Below are 18,535 nucleotides of genomic sequence, written 5' to 3'. Positions count from 1 at the left end.
ACAGGATGTAGTACCTTAGTGGTTTGAGATAAGGCAAATTGCAGGCCATGTTACGAAAGAGTGTATTTTCGCAATAAGCTGAAAATGAATGTTGAATATGGGCATGAAATGTAATACAAGTCATCCAACACAGTGTATATGTCCAGTAATGAAAGATTTAAGAGAGAGAGAGAGAGAGAGAGAGAGAGAGAGAGAGAGAGAGAGAGAGAGAGAGAGAGAGAGAGAGAGCACTAGCTAGGAGCTGGACTGAATTTGGAAGAGAGATAGAGAGATGAGTCAGAACAACAAGAAAAGACGTGATGAGGATGGAGAGAAAAGAAGGTCTGGCTGGAGAAAAATGAAAGAAGGAGCAGGAGGAGAGAAATGATTATGCTCCTGCTCACACTGGGTCTGTGTGCGCAGGATTGTGACGCGCGTGTGTGTGTGTGTGTGTGTGTGTGTGTGTGTGTGTGTGTGTGTGTGTGTGTGTGTGTGTGTGTGTGTGTGTGTGTGTGTGTGTGTGTGTGTGTGTGTGTGTGTGTGTGTGAAAGCGAGTGAGTTTGAGTGTGTACGTGCGTGCGTGCGCGAGTGTGCGTGTGTATGTGTGCGTGTGTTCGCTCTGTGACCGGGGGTGGTATGTTTTGTGCGAAGGGCTAGGCCACGTGCGAGCACCACAGAGGGCCCATTGATTCTGCCCAATCAAGGCCAGGGGAGCGTGGGGGAGCTCAGGGGGAGCTCAGGGGGGATGGAAGGGGGGGAAGGGTGTGAAGTCAACACATTCCTCCCATTCCTGCACTTCCCCACAGGGGAGAGTGTCACAGGCTGGGGTGGAGCAGCACACTGTGGGCCCTATATATCATCAGCTCCAATGGACCCCTCCAGCCACGCATCTACATTAAATCGGACCGCGTGTGGGCCCCCTATATACAGCACATTGGGCCCTGGTCACACTTTACCTCCCTGTACGACACCCCTGGCTGGGAGTGAGGAGCTGCACGTCTCCCTGTTCAACCCCACCCAACCCCTTCCCAACAATCCGCACCCTCACCTCCACCACCACCACCACCACCACACCCATCACTCCTCTGGTTCACATTTGTCCTCCTCCTCATCACATCTCATCTGCCCCTCCTCTCGTCCCATTCCTTTAACCTCCTCCTCCTCTCTCGCTTTCACATTGCTTTTTCCTCTATAATTCTTTCCTTTTCTACCTTAATCCTCCAGCCTTTCTTTCTCTCTCTCTCTCCCCCCTCCTCTATGGCTCTTTTCCTCACTTCTCCTTGCTCTACTTCCCCCTCTCCCCTCTCTCCTCCTCCGTTCCTTGTGTCCTTCCTCTATACATCCTATTCTCCGCTCTCCTCTCCTTTCCCATTCCCCTCTCTCCTATGTTTTCCTCTCCTCTCCTCTCCTCTCCTCTCCTCTCCTCTCCTCTCCTCTCCTCTCCTCTCCTCTCTACTTTCTTTTTTCTCTGCTCCATGTGCAGGCTCTGTGGTTTGCTGCCTTAGGCAGGTTTCCTTCGCCCTGCCGCACTCTCTTGGGCCAGGGCGGCCTACTAAATTAGCAAACGATGTTTAGCTTTCCATGGGATATGGTATGGGTCGTGTGTATTCAGGAACACTACATCTCATTATGCTGGCCATGATAAAAACTGGAAATGTCGAGCGGCCCACACCCTGCTACCTCCTGCCGTGCCAGCGGGCCTCAACTCTTTCCAAATAAGATATTTGTGTGAGCTCCACTTTAAAAGGCCCCAACCATACCGTCTTTATTTGGAATACATTTTAATCCGGGAAAAGCAAATAAAAACGGATTAAGTGAGCCTCTCGAATGAATTTGTGGTGGTGAGATAGAAGGGGGTAAAAAAATGCACTAAAAACGTACTTTCCTCTCCACCTAGCAGCTGGGGAACCTTTCGTGTGCATCCCAACAGCTGTTTCTCTCTCCTCGCTCATCCAGACAAGAGGCTTTTACTTGTTATGGTGGACTTTTTCAAGACAGTGGCTTTTGGATGCCCAAAACGTTTAAGATGAAGAGCTGGGCGCCATCACCGTGTAGCTGTACCCCTCTCCTCCTCATCCCCCCCTCTTCTCTGTTTTTTTTTTTTCGTTCGCAGGAGCCCCAGGACAGAGGGTTTTGCAGCACCGCACTGTTGCCATAGGAACTCTGTTTGCATTTCCCAGTGAGCGGATTCCAGGGCTACTGCCTTCTCAGCTGGAATTCAGACTTCTCAAATTGAGCTCGCAGGTCGATCTGGAAAAGTAATTGTGTGTCTGCGCGTCGACTTATTGAAAGACATTTACGGGGACATTTCCGTCTAAGTGAAAAGTGTGTGCGCAGGGGGAAATGCTGGGGAGTTTTCTGAAACCCACAGGCCTGAAGATGGCAGGACTGAAAAAAAATGTCCTCTGCAGCCCAAATGAATAGGCGATTTTTTGTGCTTTGTGGAGTTGTTTTTTAGCTTGTTTATTTAGACCAGGGGTTCTCTGGTCATTAAAATCACACAGAGGTGAAGTGCACGGCCGTCCATTTCGTGCTGCATCACAGAGGCCCATTCAGTGTGCTCCTGTCTCTCCTCTCTCTCTCTCTCTCTCTCTTGTTCTTTCTCCCTCAGCGTGCTGCCCCGCACTCCTACCAGGCCCTGGGCTGAAACAAAGAGCCCTTTGAGCGTGACCTTGACAGATCGCTTCCCCACGCACCATAGGAACCGACACAGAGGAATCCGTGGCGCGGCGCTCAGTCTCAGCCTCCGCCAGACAGTCCCAGGCTGGAGATAATCCCCCAAATAAGGGGAATCATATCATTCATGCGGCAGTGGCATCGCAAACAAAGCGGAGCGGACGGCCGTGACCACTAGCTCTTCCTCCTCAAGGCCATGGGTAGGGTTTTAGACATAGGCCTATAATTCATTATTACCCCCCCAAAAAAACGCTGAATGGTTTAAGCTTGACTTGCAGATATGGAAGCCATTTTGTTGACTGAAAAAACAAAAATAAAAGAAAGATAGAGAATACTGTAAATATAAAAGTTTATCTGGTCCTAAAATAAATCGAGTCTTCATTATTACCACAGAAATTGCCTGAATGATTTAGGCCTACACTTCTCTTCCTGAGATGGAAACAATTTTGTTGATGAAAAGTACTACAAAAGGAGATGATACATGTGGTCAAGTTGCATCTGAATCTGAATCTGAATCTAAATCACTATGCATCTGACCTGGTTCACTGCTTAAAATTTCAAAGCACTGCTGATATTATTAGAAGTCCAATAAGTCTCGCATGGCTCATTCTGAAGGGATGGAAATGTGGCTGTTTGGAGAGCAATTTCATCTAATTTGCAGTGACAGCCTAGAGAAACAAATGTCCAAGAGAACATCCAAGGGGGAAGGCACTTCAACATGAGAACATTGAAACCAGCTGCCTGCGGGGTCTGTGTTAAGCTAACCCACCGCTTGCTTGCAGCCAACCCTGGCAGTCATTTCACAGGTTCATCAGCACCAGCACCAGCTTCCTGAAAAGATTCATTAAGAAACGTCAACTGTCAATCAATTCTGTCCTCACAGGATTCACGTCACCTCAACACCATGTTTGAGAGCCAACACATATCATGCTACTCTGTCTCAGTTTCTTTGGATGACGACGACTAAAAAAATCCACAGGAAATGTGTTTTTTTACAGGAAATTGCGAAAAAGGCTGAATTGTGTTCATATGTCATACAGACCCATGTCCGTACTTATTGCTGAAGTGATACTGAAAATAGACACACTGTTGACTGGAAGTTCCTTCTTTTTTTTAATCTTGAGAAGTGAACAGTTACAATTCAACAGCCTGAAGACAAAACAGGCTGAAATTGTACTTCGCAACTTTTTTTTCTTTCTTTCTTTAAAAAAATAATTACAAAAAAAAAACCTGAAAACAGCATAAAACGTCAACTCCACATTTCTGTCGTAAGAAATAAACAGCAAAAAAACTGTACAGAAGCTTTTTACAAAGCATTTAGGACTTTTTTCCATTTCACAATGCTTTTTCACATTTTTACACTTGCTCATTTTTACAACTTTTTTTTTACAAAGTCTCTTCCATTCCTCTCACATTTCAGCAGTGCTGCTGCTATCAGTGAGAGTGTCAGTGTGGTTTGTTTCCGCTTTCCTTTTTTTTTTAAAAAAAGAGACATTTCCTGGCTTAGCATGAAGTCCAACGTCTTTCACATTTAAAGGCCAAGTATTGCCTTTCGCTGTGCTGCACCTCCAGACATCAGGTGGCCGAGGCTGCATACGGCACTAGTGTGCGTGTCTCCCTCTCCTCTAGTCGCTCTGCTCCGTCCGCTGTGCACTGGGGTAGAGGGCCCCTGGGCCTGGGGCTGCTGAGGCCCACAGCCCGCACCCCTGCCCTGCCCTGCCCTGCCCTGCCGTGCCGTTCCTGGGGAGTGGCCCCCAGCCTGGAGCTCAGAGGTCTGAGACACATGCGTGTGTGTGTGTGTGTAGTGCAGTGCATGTCAATATATATGTAAAGTACGTATTGCTGCACAGCGGTGCCCATCTGCTGCGCCTCAGTCTGTGTCCACGTGGCACGGGTTGGTGCCCAGTATCTCCGCCTTCTTATAGGCCCTGAGGAAGTCCTTGTATCGCGGCGCGCAGCCCAGCCAGGCCTCTCCGAATCGCACGGCGCCCGTGAAGAGGAACTCGCCCTCCCCCTGGGCCTCGCCCGGCTTCACCCCGCACTGCCTTGGCATCTTCACTCTGCCCGTCCAGCGCTTGGCCCGCCCGCCGCCCGACACAAACACCCGCGTCTTCTGGCGGTGCAGCCGGGTCAGGGACACGGTGACGGAGGAGCGCTCCTCCTCCACCTCCTCCTGGACACCCACTATGCTGCCCTCCGCCACTGCAGGAGAAACAAACAGGAGAGGAGAGAGGAGATGCGTTAATATTCAGGTGTGTAAGGCTGAGCTGTACTCAAGTGGGTGCTATATGTTTACTGCAATGGGCAATAATGTGCATTAGGTTTTTGTGTATGTTTTGTGTTTGTGTATTTATGTAAGCTGTCAGATAACTTCATTTCCCTCAGGATTAATAAAAGTACTCTACTCTACATTAGTCTATACTTAAACCAACACACAGTAAACCAATAGTTTATAAATTATATTATATCACATAGGTCCATGTTGAGTAAAATCAACAAAAAAGTACCCAAGATTTGAAGATCTATTCCTTCTGAACAAATAATTAAAATAATAACTTTATAATTATTAACAATAATACATTCATGTCTGCCTTTATCTGACATTTTATGTCTCAGTTATGAAAGTCTTGGATCAACAGAGGGTATCCAACAAGTACACCGCTTATTTCGATGTGTGTGTGTGCGTGTGTGTGTTTGTGGATGCTGTAGGCCTTCCTTACCAAAGTCACTAGTGCAGACGGCCAGGAGCACCTCAGCATCTGTGCAGGGCTGGCAAGGGGCTGTGAGGAGAAACAGAGAGAGAGAAAGAAAGAAAAGAGAGGGAAAGAAAGAAAAGGGGAGAGAAAACAACACAAATAGAAGGTCATTAGATGGGTGATTTCATTTGACCACTACAACAGGCCCTGCTAAAGTCATCAGCAACAGCAGGCAGTCAGCAGGCCACTGGACCAGCAGAGCAGTACAGTGCAGAGGAGAGGAGAGCAGTAAGGCGGGCTCCTCCTCACATCAGAAAACAAACAATGGAAGCCAGTGTGAGCTTGTGACCTCTTGGAAAAAACTTCAATCATGCAAGATACACACAGAGGGTAGCCACGTGTGCCTCAGAGACACACACACACACACACACACACACAATAAATCACACTTACTTAAGACACAGACACACACACGGACACACACACCCAAACGGTGGTAATTAATTTCTCTGGCGTGTGGTTATTTATTTACGCGGCAGCAGAGCAGAGGCAGCAGGCCCCGGCGTCACGGCCCGCTGGCTTCCAGTTAAACACAGCACAGCCGTGGAGGCCTGAGCTCACACACACACACACACACACACACAATTATACAACACATACGCCTCTGCTCAGACCCCGCTGGACAATCCCCGAGAGGGTTCTCTCTCTCTCTCACACACACGCACGCACGCACGCACGCACGCACGCACGCACACACACACACACACTTTTCACAGCAGCAGTTCTTCACTCGCCACTTCTGCCTCACACACACTGAGATAAAACATTAGAAGGAAAAGTCACACATGAGCACAGGCAGACAGGAGCGCACACATACTGTACACACACAGGGAAACACTGAAAAGAATAAAGCATACACAAACAGCTTGCTTTTTTTGCCTCAACACACACACACGCGCGCACACACACACACACAAGAAATGGGAACCAGCTGAGTGTGGAGGGAAACACAAGACGGCAGCAGCAGCGGCGGCGACCGGTCCAGCACACTCACACAGGCCCCAAGGGGACCAGCAGCACGAGCCACTCTCATAGCACACACACACACACTCACACACTACAGAGGGAGAGAGAGAGAGAGAGAGAGGCGGAGAGAGAGAGAGAGAGAGAGAGAGAGAGAGAGAGAGAGAGAGAGAGAGAGAGAGAGAGAGACAGACAGAGAAAGAGAGAGAGAGAGAGAAAAAAAACATTTAAGATGCCGTTACTGAACACTATTTAGCAATCAGAAAGTGAGAGAAGAATGACAAGAAGGAGGAGAGCAACTAGTAGCAGGCCCACATGACCCACTCTTGGAGAGAGAGAGAGAGAGAGAGAGAGAGAGAGAGAGAGAGAGAGAGAGAGAGAGAGAGAGAGAGAGAGAGAGAGAGGAAAAAGGACAAGTAGCCCCCACTCTGTGAGCCCACATGACTCACTCATGCGCTTCACTCTTAGAGACCAGAGAGAGATGGAGAGATACAGTATAAGGAAAGAAAGCCAGGGTGGAGAATGAAGGCATGACATAGATAGAGAAACAAAGATACAAGAGAGAGAGGGAGAGAGGGAGAGGGGGGGGGGTGTCAGATGGAAACAGATAGAGCAAAAGAAACAGAAAGGTGACGAAAGGTACAGATAGAGAGACGGTAACAAAGGAATAATCTGGAAATGGAGGCAAGTGAGAAAGATGGCTCATAATATCACACCATCTCATCATCACATGCCAGATAAGAGAGGAAGAGTAACTAAACAAATACGTAAGGCAGCGCTTTTCACTCAATCTCACTCCCTCTCTTCAGATGCTGTAGCAAAGAGGAGCAGGGGCCTATTAAGAAGTTAAGTGGTAAATCATCTAATAGAAGAGCCTGGAGTCTTCTATTAGGTGATTTACCTCTTAACTCAACCTGGTTTACTCCTGAACCAGCGTTGTAGGATAGGCCCAAGCTCTGTCTAGCAGTTCAACAACACCGCTCGTCTCCTCGCCATCTTTATTTAACCTCTGTCGAGTGAGCCAGACTGGTGTGTGTTTTGGAGTGTTCTTGTGTGTATGTTGAGGAAGGGGGTGGGGTGACAGCAGGATCCGTCAGGAAGACAGCTGTAATCCTCCCCACTAATTTCTCTCCTTGATCCTCCAATGTGATTGGAGTAGAGACTGGGTAGAGTGGAGATGGGGTGTGGTGGGGTGGTGGTGGTACTGGGGGCCCTAAATTAGCTCCTTCTTGTCCGTCCTGTGATTGAGTTGACTCAGGTGGCTCACAGACACAGGGGGTTTATTAGTCCTACTAGTGTGGCTTCCCCCCCCTCCCTCAGCTGCGGAATTACCCTTGTGGGGCAGGTGTGGAGTGGGAGTGGGCGAGACTGTTGGGTGGGCTGTTTTTTTTTTGCTGAATCAACAAAAGCTTGAGTAGGGAGAGGAGAGGAGAGGAGAGGAGAGGGGACTGGGGGGAGAAGAGAAGAGAAGAGAAGAGAAGAGAAGAGAAGAGAAGAGAAGAGAAGAGAAGAGAAGAGAAGAGAAGAGAAGAGAAGAGAAGAGAAGAGAAGAGAAGAGAAGAGAAGAGAAGAGAAGAGAAGAGAAGAGAAGAGAAGAGCCACTGATCCCAGACGAATGGGCTGATCCTTCAACCACCCTACCCTTCAGCCCTCTCTTTCCCTTTCTCCCTCTCCCTCTCCCTCCTTTCTCCTACCGACCTCCATCCTCTCTGGCTCTGGTGTGTTGGTTCAGGTGGTCAGCACCCTCGACCCGGCTAGAGAAACAGAAACTCACCCCTACTGACCCAGCCACCAACCAACCGCCGATGACACGGCTGTTTTTTTAACTTTCTTTTTATATTATTAAAAACAGTCAGTGCAAGTTTCTGCAAGTTCCAATATTTATTTACGTCTTTTTTTTTTGGTAGAAACAGGCCCCAATGTTTGTTCTACTGGTGCCACTCAGCTTAGCTCTCCTGTGTTCTTCATCCTCAAAGGGACATTTTTGTGTTTTTCACGAGAAAAGCAGTGAGATTACGAAAAGAGTAAAAAATAATAAAACAAAAAAACACAAACCGCAACCTCTAACACTTGGCCAGGGTTGAGCAACTTTTATTTCCCTAGAGATGTCGCCTGATGGGTATGGTGTGTGTGTGTGTGTGTGTGTGTGTGTGTGTGTGTGTGTGTGTAACATGTTTGAGTGTGTGTGTACAAGAGAAAAACTGTGTGCGTGTGTGTGTGTGTGTGTGTGTGTGTGTGTGTGTGTGTGTGTGTGTGTGTGTGTGTGTGGTGTGGTGTGTGAGTGTGAAAGTGATGTGGGATTGAGGGCTTAGCTCAGCTGCTGTTGCCACATCCAACCACCAGCGCAATTCTACTAAGGTCAGGGGTCACCAAAGCCACTGAGCTCAGAGACACCTGGCCCAGCACTGGGGCCTATACCAAGAAGCTGGTTCAGGAGTAAACCAGATTAAGTTGAGAGGTAAATCATCTAATAGAAGAGCCTGGCGGCCTCATTTTCCTAAGTAAATGAGGACTCTAGGCTCTTCTATTAGATGATCTGCCTCTTAACTTAACCTGGTTTACTCCCGAGTCAGCTTTCTAGTACAGTATACCTCACTGGGCAGCCAGCTCCACACCAACAACAACTCATCTCAAGATGTCTCAATCACAACTCAACACTGATGGGAGACCTGAATTCGTTAGTTTAAAATCCATTCCAAATGACCTGTCCACTTAAACCAGGTGATCAGTTAAAGAGGCAATAACCAGGTTGAATTGGACAGCAGGACAACCAGGTCATTTGCAAAAAAAGTGAAAGTGGATTGCAATGGATGAATCCAGTTTGCCCATTGCTAAAACAGTCCTTCTTTAGGCATTCTCCTACATTTGGGTGCAAATAAAAACAATCTAATATAATATAATCTAGTTAAGTCTACAGTAATCTAATCTTATCTAAGTGCCCTTCTTCCTCATAGCTGGTGCATATTATGAACCATTAACTCAAAACATCCCAATCGCATACGGGTTCCACTTAATGCCTTCTCTAAGGGGAGACATGCTCTACATTAAATAGCATCAAGCCTAATGTACAGATGACTCCTCAAATATTTTAGGGTTCGTTTTCTTTTCCTCCTTCCTCCTCTGCGCTTTCATTCTTCCATTCCAGAGCTGTGCACTGCTCCAATGCCAGTAAGACATGAAAGACGACGACGAAGAAGTGTGTGTGTGTGTGTGTGTGTGTGTGTGTGTGTGTGTGTGTGTGTGTGTGTGTGTGTGTGTGTGTGTGTGTGTGTGTGTGTGTGTGTGTGTGTGTGTGTGTGGTAAAGGGGGTTATGGACCACAGGAATTGGCTGGCATCGAATTCTGCAGGCCTCACAAGGCCACATTAATGCAGCACAGGCCACCGCCTCAACCACTTCAGAGGTGCAAGGAGAGGAGGAGGAGAGAAGAGGAGAGGGAGAGAGGAGAGGAACAGAGAGAAGGGGAGAGGAGAGGGTAGGGTCGATAGGCGAGGAGAGAAGAGGAGTGAAGTGGGGAAGGAAGGGGCAGAGAGGGAGGGGAGCCAGCGGAGAGGAACAGAGGAGAGGACAAGGAGAGGGTAGGGTCAAGAGGAAAGGAGAGAAGAGGAGACGAGCAGAGAGGGTGGGGGGAGAGCAAAGGGGGAAGGGAGGAGAGGAGAGGAGAGGAGAGGGGCAGGGTGTAGTATGTGGGGAGGGAGTGCGGTGGAGAGCAGAGTAGGGAGCTGTCCCATTCCCAAACATCTGGAGCCAGATACATTCCCCACTAATGAAGTCAAAATTCAACATCATGTCTATTGCATGGCCTCTAAGAACACAGAGTGAGAGAGAGAGAGAGAGAGGGGGGGGAGGAGGAGGAGAAAGAGTAGTAAGCCAGAGAGAGGGAGAGAAGAGGGAAGAGGAGAATAAGTTTGAGGAAGAGGGTAAAGTGAAGGAGGACAAAAAAGACAGAGACCTAGAAAAGGGGAGGATGAGAGATAGACAAGAGATAAGGACAGTGAGATGGGAGCACAGGCGAGAGAGAGGGAGAGAGAGAGAGAGAGAGAGAGAGAGAGAGAGAGAGAGAGAGAGAGAGAGAGAGAGAGAGAGAGAGAGAGAGAGAGGGAGAGGGGGAGGGGGAGGGAGAGAGAGAGGGGGAGGGGGAGGGGGAGGGGGAGAGGGAGAGGGAGAGAGGGAGAGGGAGAGAGAGAGAGAGAGAGAGAGAGAGAGAGAGAGAGAGAGAGAGAGAGAGCGAGGGAGTGGCGGTTGTATGAAAAAGAGGAAGATAGTATATCCTTCTCACATCTGGCCTCTGACGCATTCCTGGGCCATGGCAAGGCAAATTAATCCCAACCCAGTGATTCCAAAGCAGAGAAAGAGAGAGAAGAAAGGAGGAGGAGGTGAAGAGATGGGGGGGATGAGGGGAGGTGAAAAAGGGGAGGTGGGTGGTGGGAGGTGCAGTGTGGAGAACACAGGTCATCTGACTCATCCCTGGCTTGGCTGGGCCCTCTCCTCACATCTCTGTACTCTCGCCAGCAAGGCAGACCTGAGGAAGCTTTAAGATGTGACTCTCCAGATTCACACACACATGCATGCACACACGCACGCATGCACACACAGCCCCAGATCCACAGAAATCACCCATAAAGACATAAGCTGCCATCATAAGGATATACTATCTTTGTTTTATTTGCCAAAATCCTCACAGCCTCAACCAGAGCAGATCCTGTGTATGAAGCACAATGTTTTCTTCCTCTGTACTGTAGGTCATATCTATCCATTTCCATATGCCATACCCTTACTCAATGGAAAGAGCTAGGTCCACACTGCCAATTATGCTCCAAATTTTTTTTTAAATTTGATTAAAGCAAAAAATAAAACCTGTACTTAAAACATGACCATCATAGGAAGATCCAGGTGAATGAAACGTTGCATGAAAGCGACCATACCCTACACCCATCACCACCACCACCACCAGCACCCTTCAGGCTCCCATACAACCTTTTCTACGGTTCACATTAGCTAGAAGGTGCACCTGTGTCAGCCAGCTTAAAGCACAAATGCCGGACAGGGATATGGAAGCTCTTTAAAGAAGAGTACATAAAGACTGGAATGACAATAGCAGATGTGAAGCGTCATGGGTTGCTTCATTTTTGGAGAAAATGTAAAAAAGAGAGAAAGAAAGAAAGAAAGAAAGACAGAAAAAAAGAAAGAAAAAGGCAAACGTACAAAGATAGAGAAAAAGGGAGTGTGTGTACGACAGACAGTGAGAGAGCGTGCGAGAGAGAGAGAAACTGGGCACGTATCTCTGCTCCACTGGAGGCTGTGAGGTTTTGGCAGGTGCACAGCTTGAGAACAGACAAATGATGTTTGTGCGAGTGAGGCAATGTTGCTTTGAGAGGGCCCCGCCACGCAGGGCCAGGCCATGGGGCCGCTGGGAGAGCGGTGCTCGGTGTCCAGGCTCTCCTGGGGAGCCGCGGTGGGAGGGAGGGCTCATGCTCTCGCTATCCGATTAGGGGGAAGGAGAGAGGCACGCACCGCACCGCACCGGCCGACCTGGCTGATTCCATCTCAAAACAAACGGTGCGGAGAGGAGGCAGAGGCTCAAGTTTGGAGTGAAAATAAGGCCAGAGGAGCTCAGCGGGACTGAGTGCGCAAGAGGCGTCAGCTCAGCTTAGTTTCGAAGAAGTGGATGAAATCCCCACTTCTTAAGGCATCTTCGTAAATATACAAAGCACGCTGGAAATGTTTTCGCACAGTGTTGTTTTTATGTTTGTGTGGAAAGTTTGTGGAAAAAAGTTATATTAGTAACCCATCCCTTTTTCAGCCCATGAGGGCAACGGCAAGCCAGACCAGAGAAGCCAAGAAATGTAACTCACAACTATAATTATCCTCATCAACATACACCATTAGAGCCTGAAGCAGCAGGCACCACACGCACACATGAGGAGCATATGCCCAAACACACGCCCATACACACACAGAAAAAGACATATTTGCCTCTCATTCACAAAGACACTTCTACATGTACTGGGTGAACGGTTACCTACCAGAGAGGGATAACAGCATAAGCCCAGATACACAAACAAGCATTCTCAAAAACACACACACACACACACACACACACACACACAGAAAATGAGAAGTCATGGGTGAACTGCTACCTACCAGAGAGAGAGAGAGAGAGAGAGAGAGAGAGAGAGAGAGAGAGAGACAGAGAGAGAGACAGAGAGAGAGAGACAGACAGAGAGAGAGAGAGAGAGAGAGACAGACAGAGAGAGAGACAGAGAGAGAGACAGAGAGAGAGAGCATGCAACAGCATGCTCTCACACAAACAAACACACACACACACACACACACACACACACACACACACACACACACACACACACACACACACTTCATTACGAACGTGAGCCAGTCAAGATGCTTCCAACCAGGGACTAACATGTCAAATTAAAAGCTTACCCGAGAGCGAGTTGCTGCCGGGCAGGTCTGGCACCAGCTCGTACTGGAAGGCGGTGATGCGGCGGCTGATGTCCTGGTGCAGCACGGCCTCCACGAACAGCGCCCCCTGCTGGATGCCGAAGCAGTGCACGCGCGCCGCCGCCTGCTCCTCGTCCCGCACCAGCAGCCGCAGCTTGCCCGCCTTGTCCAGGTACAGGTTGGTGCCGCTGGACTCGGACGAGGGCTTGATGCAGACGGAGAGGCGGGAGGCCGCCACGGCCGACTCGGTGTTGGGCCGCAGGTTGACGATGATGGCGCCCGTCGGGTAGAGCCACTCCAGCACGCCCTGCGAGCAGCGCAGGTAGACCTGCTCCACGTCACGCGCATGGCCCTCGTGGGTCAGACCACTGCAGAGGGGATGGAGGGAGGGGAGGAGGGGGAACAAGGTTGGGGTAAAGGAGAAGAAGAGAGGGGAGGAGAAGAGTGTTGGGGAAGAGGAGAAGAGTGTTGGGGAAGAGAAAAAGAGAGAGGGGTCAGAGGCAGGAAGAAGAGAGGAAAGGAGAGAAGAAGAGAGCAGAGCAGAGCAGAGAGAGAGAGAGAGAGCGAGAGAGCGAGAGAGCGAGAGAGCGAGAGAGCGAGAGCGAGAGCGAGAGAGAGAGAGAGAGAGCGAGCGAGAGAGAGAGAGCGAGCGAGAGAGAGAGAGAGAGAGAGAGAGCGAGAGGGCGAGAGCGAGAGAGAGAGAGAGAGAGAGAGAGAGAGAGAGAGAGGCCAAGGACCAAGAAGGACAGTGGAGAGGAGAGTAGGAGACAAGGAGGGTTGGGAAAGAGAGAAGGAGAGAGAAGAGCCGGGGGGCAGGTAAGAAAGAGAGGGAGAGAGAGAGCAGGAAGCGGTTAGGTTCTGTCAGTCATCCACCAAGCACAAAAGAGCCCTTTCATTGTTCCATTTGTTTGACAATGAGAGACAGAATTCATAAAGTTGAATCCATGTAGTACTCTCTTTACCAGCCCTTCCCCACCATCCCCCTTCCCCGCAAAAACGTCAAGCAACAGTTTATCTCAGAGACACAGATGTCTAAATCAAGACAGCATCGTCTCATATTAGAATCAAACAAGGCCCTGAGGTCTAAACTGTAAAAGGAACCATACCAGGTTCAGTGACTGTATACTTGCTTTTCAATGGCACCATTATGATTAAAAATATCAGGCATACGTTAAGGAGAAGGCGTGTCATTTTGTGGTGACACCTACATCCTTCTTACTGAGCGTTGGCTAGAGCAGCAGAGGGATTAATGTAGGCAATGATATATGGTTTTCATTCCTAACTCTAAACCACAGCTTTTGGAAAAATAGGTATTTCTCTAGAGTTGAGACGAGTTCCAACTTTGACACAGGTTGACGTACTTCATCAAGTGCACCACCCAATCAAAACGAACCCCTTTTTCTCCTTCATAATTATGCACAGTAGTAGGTCGGTAAAGTGGGTAACGCAAGCATCCGAAACAGTGAAAGTCTCCCAAATACGGCGGCTGGAATTTTTTTTTTGTCAGTTTCACTTTACTTTGGACTGTGGAGAAAAGAGCCAGCTTCAAAGGGGGCTTTGGGGCTTAAAAGTAATTGTTAAGAGCAGTTTGCGCCTGAACTGACTCCAAGCTGAACCTCATGCCAAGGAGAAGGCTTTCTCCGATGGTAGAATGGGAGAAGAAAGAATGCAGTTAATGTTGTTTCACACAAGGTGTTGAGGCCCACGCGCGAGACCGCCTGCATGACCAGTCACGTGCATGGGCCCAGCTCAACAGGCCTCAGCCCTCCTTTTCTCCTCCCTCTCTCTCTCTCTCTCTCTCCCCTTCTCTTTCATGCTTTCTCTCTCTCTCGGTTGCTCTTTTCTCCCTCTTCTCTTTGTGGTGCCATGTTCTCCTTTCGTCACTTTGGCATAACGGGGCCTGGCACCCGGCCTCTGTGAAACTACTTGAAACAGAAGTCGAGAGAGCGAGTGAGCGAGCGAGGCCCGGAGGAGGCATATAGTGGCCAGTGCTGAGGTGGGGGCTGAGGCAGGAGCTCGCTCGGCACGGCCCAGGCACGGGGAGACGGTAGCCTAGAGCTGGCAGCATGACGACACAAGAGCACATGCAGGTCACGCACCCAGAGCACGCAGAACAGCGTACCTTCTTCCAGGAGCAATTTGCAAAAGCCCAGAGGAAAAGAAGATGGAGGAAAAGAAAAAAAGACAGACATGACAGAAAGAATGACACAAAGAAAGACTTGCACACAGTTGCTCAAAGGAGAATAGCAAGAAAGAAAGAAAGAAAGAAAGAAAGAAAGAAAGAAAGAAAGAAAGAAAGAGTAGTGGAACTCCTGGCCTGTCCAGCACTTCTATCTCTGGCCGGAGGCCACCCAGAGACCCTCTGCTCCGCCTGCCCTCTACTCCTCCAGCCCATCATCTGAGGCTCTTTTGGGATTTTTTTTTAAAAAGCAGTACAGGGGGGCGTGAAAGAAAAAAATTGAAAGAAGTCAGCCATCTGCCTCCCATTGCCACCCACAACCTCGGCCGGCGGTTAGAGGGCTGCCTGCTCCACAGAGGGGACGCCCCGACTTCAAACCCAAGCGGCTCAGAGCGAGTGGCGAGCGGGATAAATGGCGGATGGCGGGGGAGCCTTAAATCTATCTTCTCCCTGGTCCTCTTGAGGCGCAACATGTGCAGCTGAGGCCCCACACGCCAGCCAGGCAGGCCGCTCTCCGGCTCCTCTCTAATTACGCTGCTTTTTAAAATCCTATATAGCTTCTTGCCTGCAGTATTGGGGGGTCTGGTGGCTAATTGACAACAGATCATCAGTTTTTCAGCCTTTTGGCATGTCATGCTGCTGCTCTCCTCTATGCTTGACCTTCTAGGGCCATTACCACACACTATCTATAGGCAACAAGCTAGGCAAAAGGCCATTACATGTAGATTCTCCCAACACTCAACAATATATATGGGCACACACACACACAGGCCCATACTAAAATGATATACAGCTGTACCTTTATAAATAATGGGGCGTTTAGAGATGCAAGAGATGCATTTGAGAGATGATTGTCATTTTCAATTTCACATTAGTGGCCCAGACTTTGCCCATTAGGATGACACTGTCCCTATTAACAAGGTGCAGTACAGTAGCATATCCAGTCGTCCCACTGAGATACATACCCCCAATTGATCCAGCCATCTGAAAGACAAAAAAGTTTGGCCAACTGATTCCCATCGTTTCGACTGCCATGTGTGTTCAAGTGGAGCTAAAGAAGTAAATCTTAAAAGCCTTGACCAAAATAAATGTGAAAGTGCTCATTTTAAACATTCAGTTCAGAAGATAAGTAGAGAACGACTACAGTACTGAAAGGAATATTTACAGTCCTGAGTGTACAAGGCGCCCGTCTCAAAACACCAAGGCCAGGCTACTTAATCTCTTGCCAAAGTGTACAAAACTCCCTATTCTTAATCAGTGCCAGTCGGGATTTATGATAGGGCAGAGTAAATTCGATACTCTGCGGGGTACCGCTTCTTCAGTATGGCAGAAACCAAGCTATACTTCCGATAGTTTCACAACAGACTAAACTTGCACTGAGCGTTAAACTGACCAAGGTCGTTTCCTTTAACTGGAGTTTCAGTGCGAATGGGCACTCTGTCTTTCAGTGAAGCTCTCGAGAAGCCATAGAAAGGCTTGTTTGATACTGTAAATATCTAAAGAAGATCATACAAGCTCGCGGTCACCATGAAACAGAAAAGACGCTGCTTGAAACACATTTATCCAGACGACTCATCCTTCACTGGGCGATGCAAAAAAAAAAAAAAAAGCAAACTGTAGAACTAGACTACGTTTAGGCATAGCCTACCGTCGATATGAATAGCTCTCCCCCCTTCACAAACCTAACCAGACATTTGCTAACGCAAATGAAAAAAGTGATAATCGACAAGGATTTTAGAATCGCATCCACTTGTTCAGCGCAAATAGTTCAGTCGCATCACCAACCGACAGAAATGTTTTTTTTTCTCCCCTAGAACTCAAGGCGAAAGCCTCAACCAGACAACAGTCGACGTTTCATTAAATCATGCAGAAATAGCGTATTGTTTTCCTCACCGAAGGTATGGAAAGTCATAGGCAATTATTAAGGATACTGAATTGGGTTGCCGATGGAATGGTGCATTTATCTTTACTGCAAATTAAAGTTCAGCAGATCTGAACAACTGCGAAGTTGCATCCTCACGGACAAACAGTGGCTGCGTCCCCTCCGAAAAAAAGTAAGTAAGCATCTGACAGTTCGTAGCAAAGAAAAAAAGGCAGTTTACTCTGTTTGTGTTTCTTTTGTTACTCACCTTCCTCTCCAACTACACTGGTCACTGGAATACTGTGAAACTGCTATCCGACACAGAATCGCAACAGTCAGTAAAAATGCCAAAAACGGTGAGAGCATTTTTTTGTCCAACCGTCTTTCTTTTCCAATGGCAAGTTGCTTGAAGCTTCAGGTAAAATGAAAATCCGTTGTAGCAACTCAACCTACATTGTTTACCCCTAAACACGCCATAACAAACACCGAAAGAGCATTAATTAACCGGTAACTTTTTTTATAGCGCCAGGGTTAATTCACATCGTGTCAAGTCCGTTCACCTACGCTGGCACCTCGGAGTTTGCGTTCCTCAAGAGCGCAGTGAGTAGCCTATCTTTACGACAGCTCAAATTCCACCCTACGTCACAGCCCCAGCTGACGGGATGGACCACGCTTGCGCACAAGCGCATTCCTCTAGACTGGCTTGGAGGTTAAACGACAGGGCAAACTTTGTCCCCACCAGCTTTCACTTTTTAATGGCAATAAACCTGATGGCCTTTATTATTAAAGACTAACAATTTGCTTATTGGATAGCATGCTTAGCCTAATAAGAAAAAAAAACTCACATACAAACAACTTGTAGGCTAGCCTAACAAAAGACCTACCACACACTATATTTGAGACAGCTGCTATTTTAATTGGAAAGCATCCTGCTGGATGAAGATCTTTTTTTCTGTTTCAGGCAGTTAGGTCTACTGGTTCCTCCAACTAAAGATAGGAGATTGATAGAGTGGTAGGAAGAGAGGTGGGGAGTGTGTTAGAGACATCTTGTTTTGATTCGGGCTGGCGCTTCGCTGGCCTGCTCCTCCTGTAATTCCACAACTCTAGATGCATGTCAGAACAAGATCTCAGTAAATCACTGACACCTGCACACTTACACCTGTTGAAAGGCTGAAGGCATGTGTGTGTGTGTGTGTGTGTGTGTGTGTGTGTGTGTGTGTGTGTGTGTGTGTGTGTGTGTGTGTGTGTGTGTGTGTGTGTGTGTGTGTGTGAGAGAGAGAGAGAGAGAGAAAGAGAGAGAGAGAGAGAGAGAGAGAGAGAGAGAGAGAGAGGGAGGTAGAAAGAGCGAGCAAGAAAGCAAACTTGAGATGTTTAATATTTGAAAACAAGACATGAATTTGCATTAGAATTATTAAAAAAGTAAATGTTTTCTGGTTATGATCAGCAATACATTTACAGACCTATATCTCTGAGCAAAAAGGTTTTATTTTCTTGAGCATACCTAAAACCAACCATAAATAGGCCTATGGGCCTATGCTGTGTCAGTAAGTCATCTCCACATGTTAAATCTTTGGTCATGAAGGATCGGAAAATGTGTCAAACAATCCCCAACAGCTCAAAGCCAGCCTCAAAAATGATAAGAAATAGCGTAATGGCCAAG

General features: G+C 48.1%; 1 protein-coding gene across 1 annotated transcript; it reads right to left on the bottom strand.

The window, feature by feature from the left end:
- Positions 1-3,744: 3,744 nt before the first annotated feature.
- Positions 3,745-17,500, bottom strand: metrnla (meteorin like, glial cell differentiation regulator a). Its single transcript, XM_063221050.1, has 4 exons — positions 17,144-17,500; positions 12,818-13,203; positions 5,376-5,435; positions 3,745-4,857 (listed from the first exon to the last, which is right to left on the bottom strand). The coding sequence occupies exons 1-4, from the start codon at positions 17,239-17,241 to the stop codon at positions 4,526-4,528; spliced, it is 876 nt and encodes a 291-aa protein (XP_063077120.1). The 5' UTR covers positions 17,242-17,500; the 3' UTR covers positions 3,745-4,525.
- Between the last annotated feature and the right edge of the window lie 1,035 nt (positions 17,501-18,535).

This window comes from Engraulis encrasicolus, chromosome 2, assembly GCF_034702125.1.
Source record: "Engraulis encrasicolus isolate BLACKSEA-1 chromosome 2, IST_EnEncr_1.0, whole genome shotgun sequence".
Classification (NCBI taxonomy): domain Eukaryota; kingdom Metazoa; phylum Chordata; class Actinopteri; order Clupeiformes; family Engraulidae; genus Engraulis; species Engraulis encrasicolus.
The sequence above is the reverse complement of the archived record's forward strand: the minus strand, read 5'-3'. Positions and strand labels throughout refer to the sequence as shown.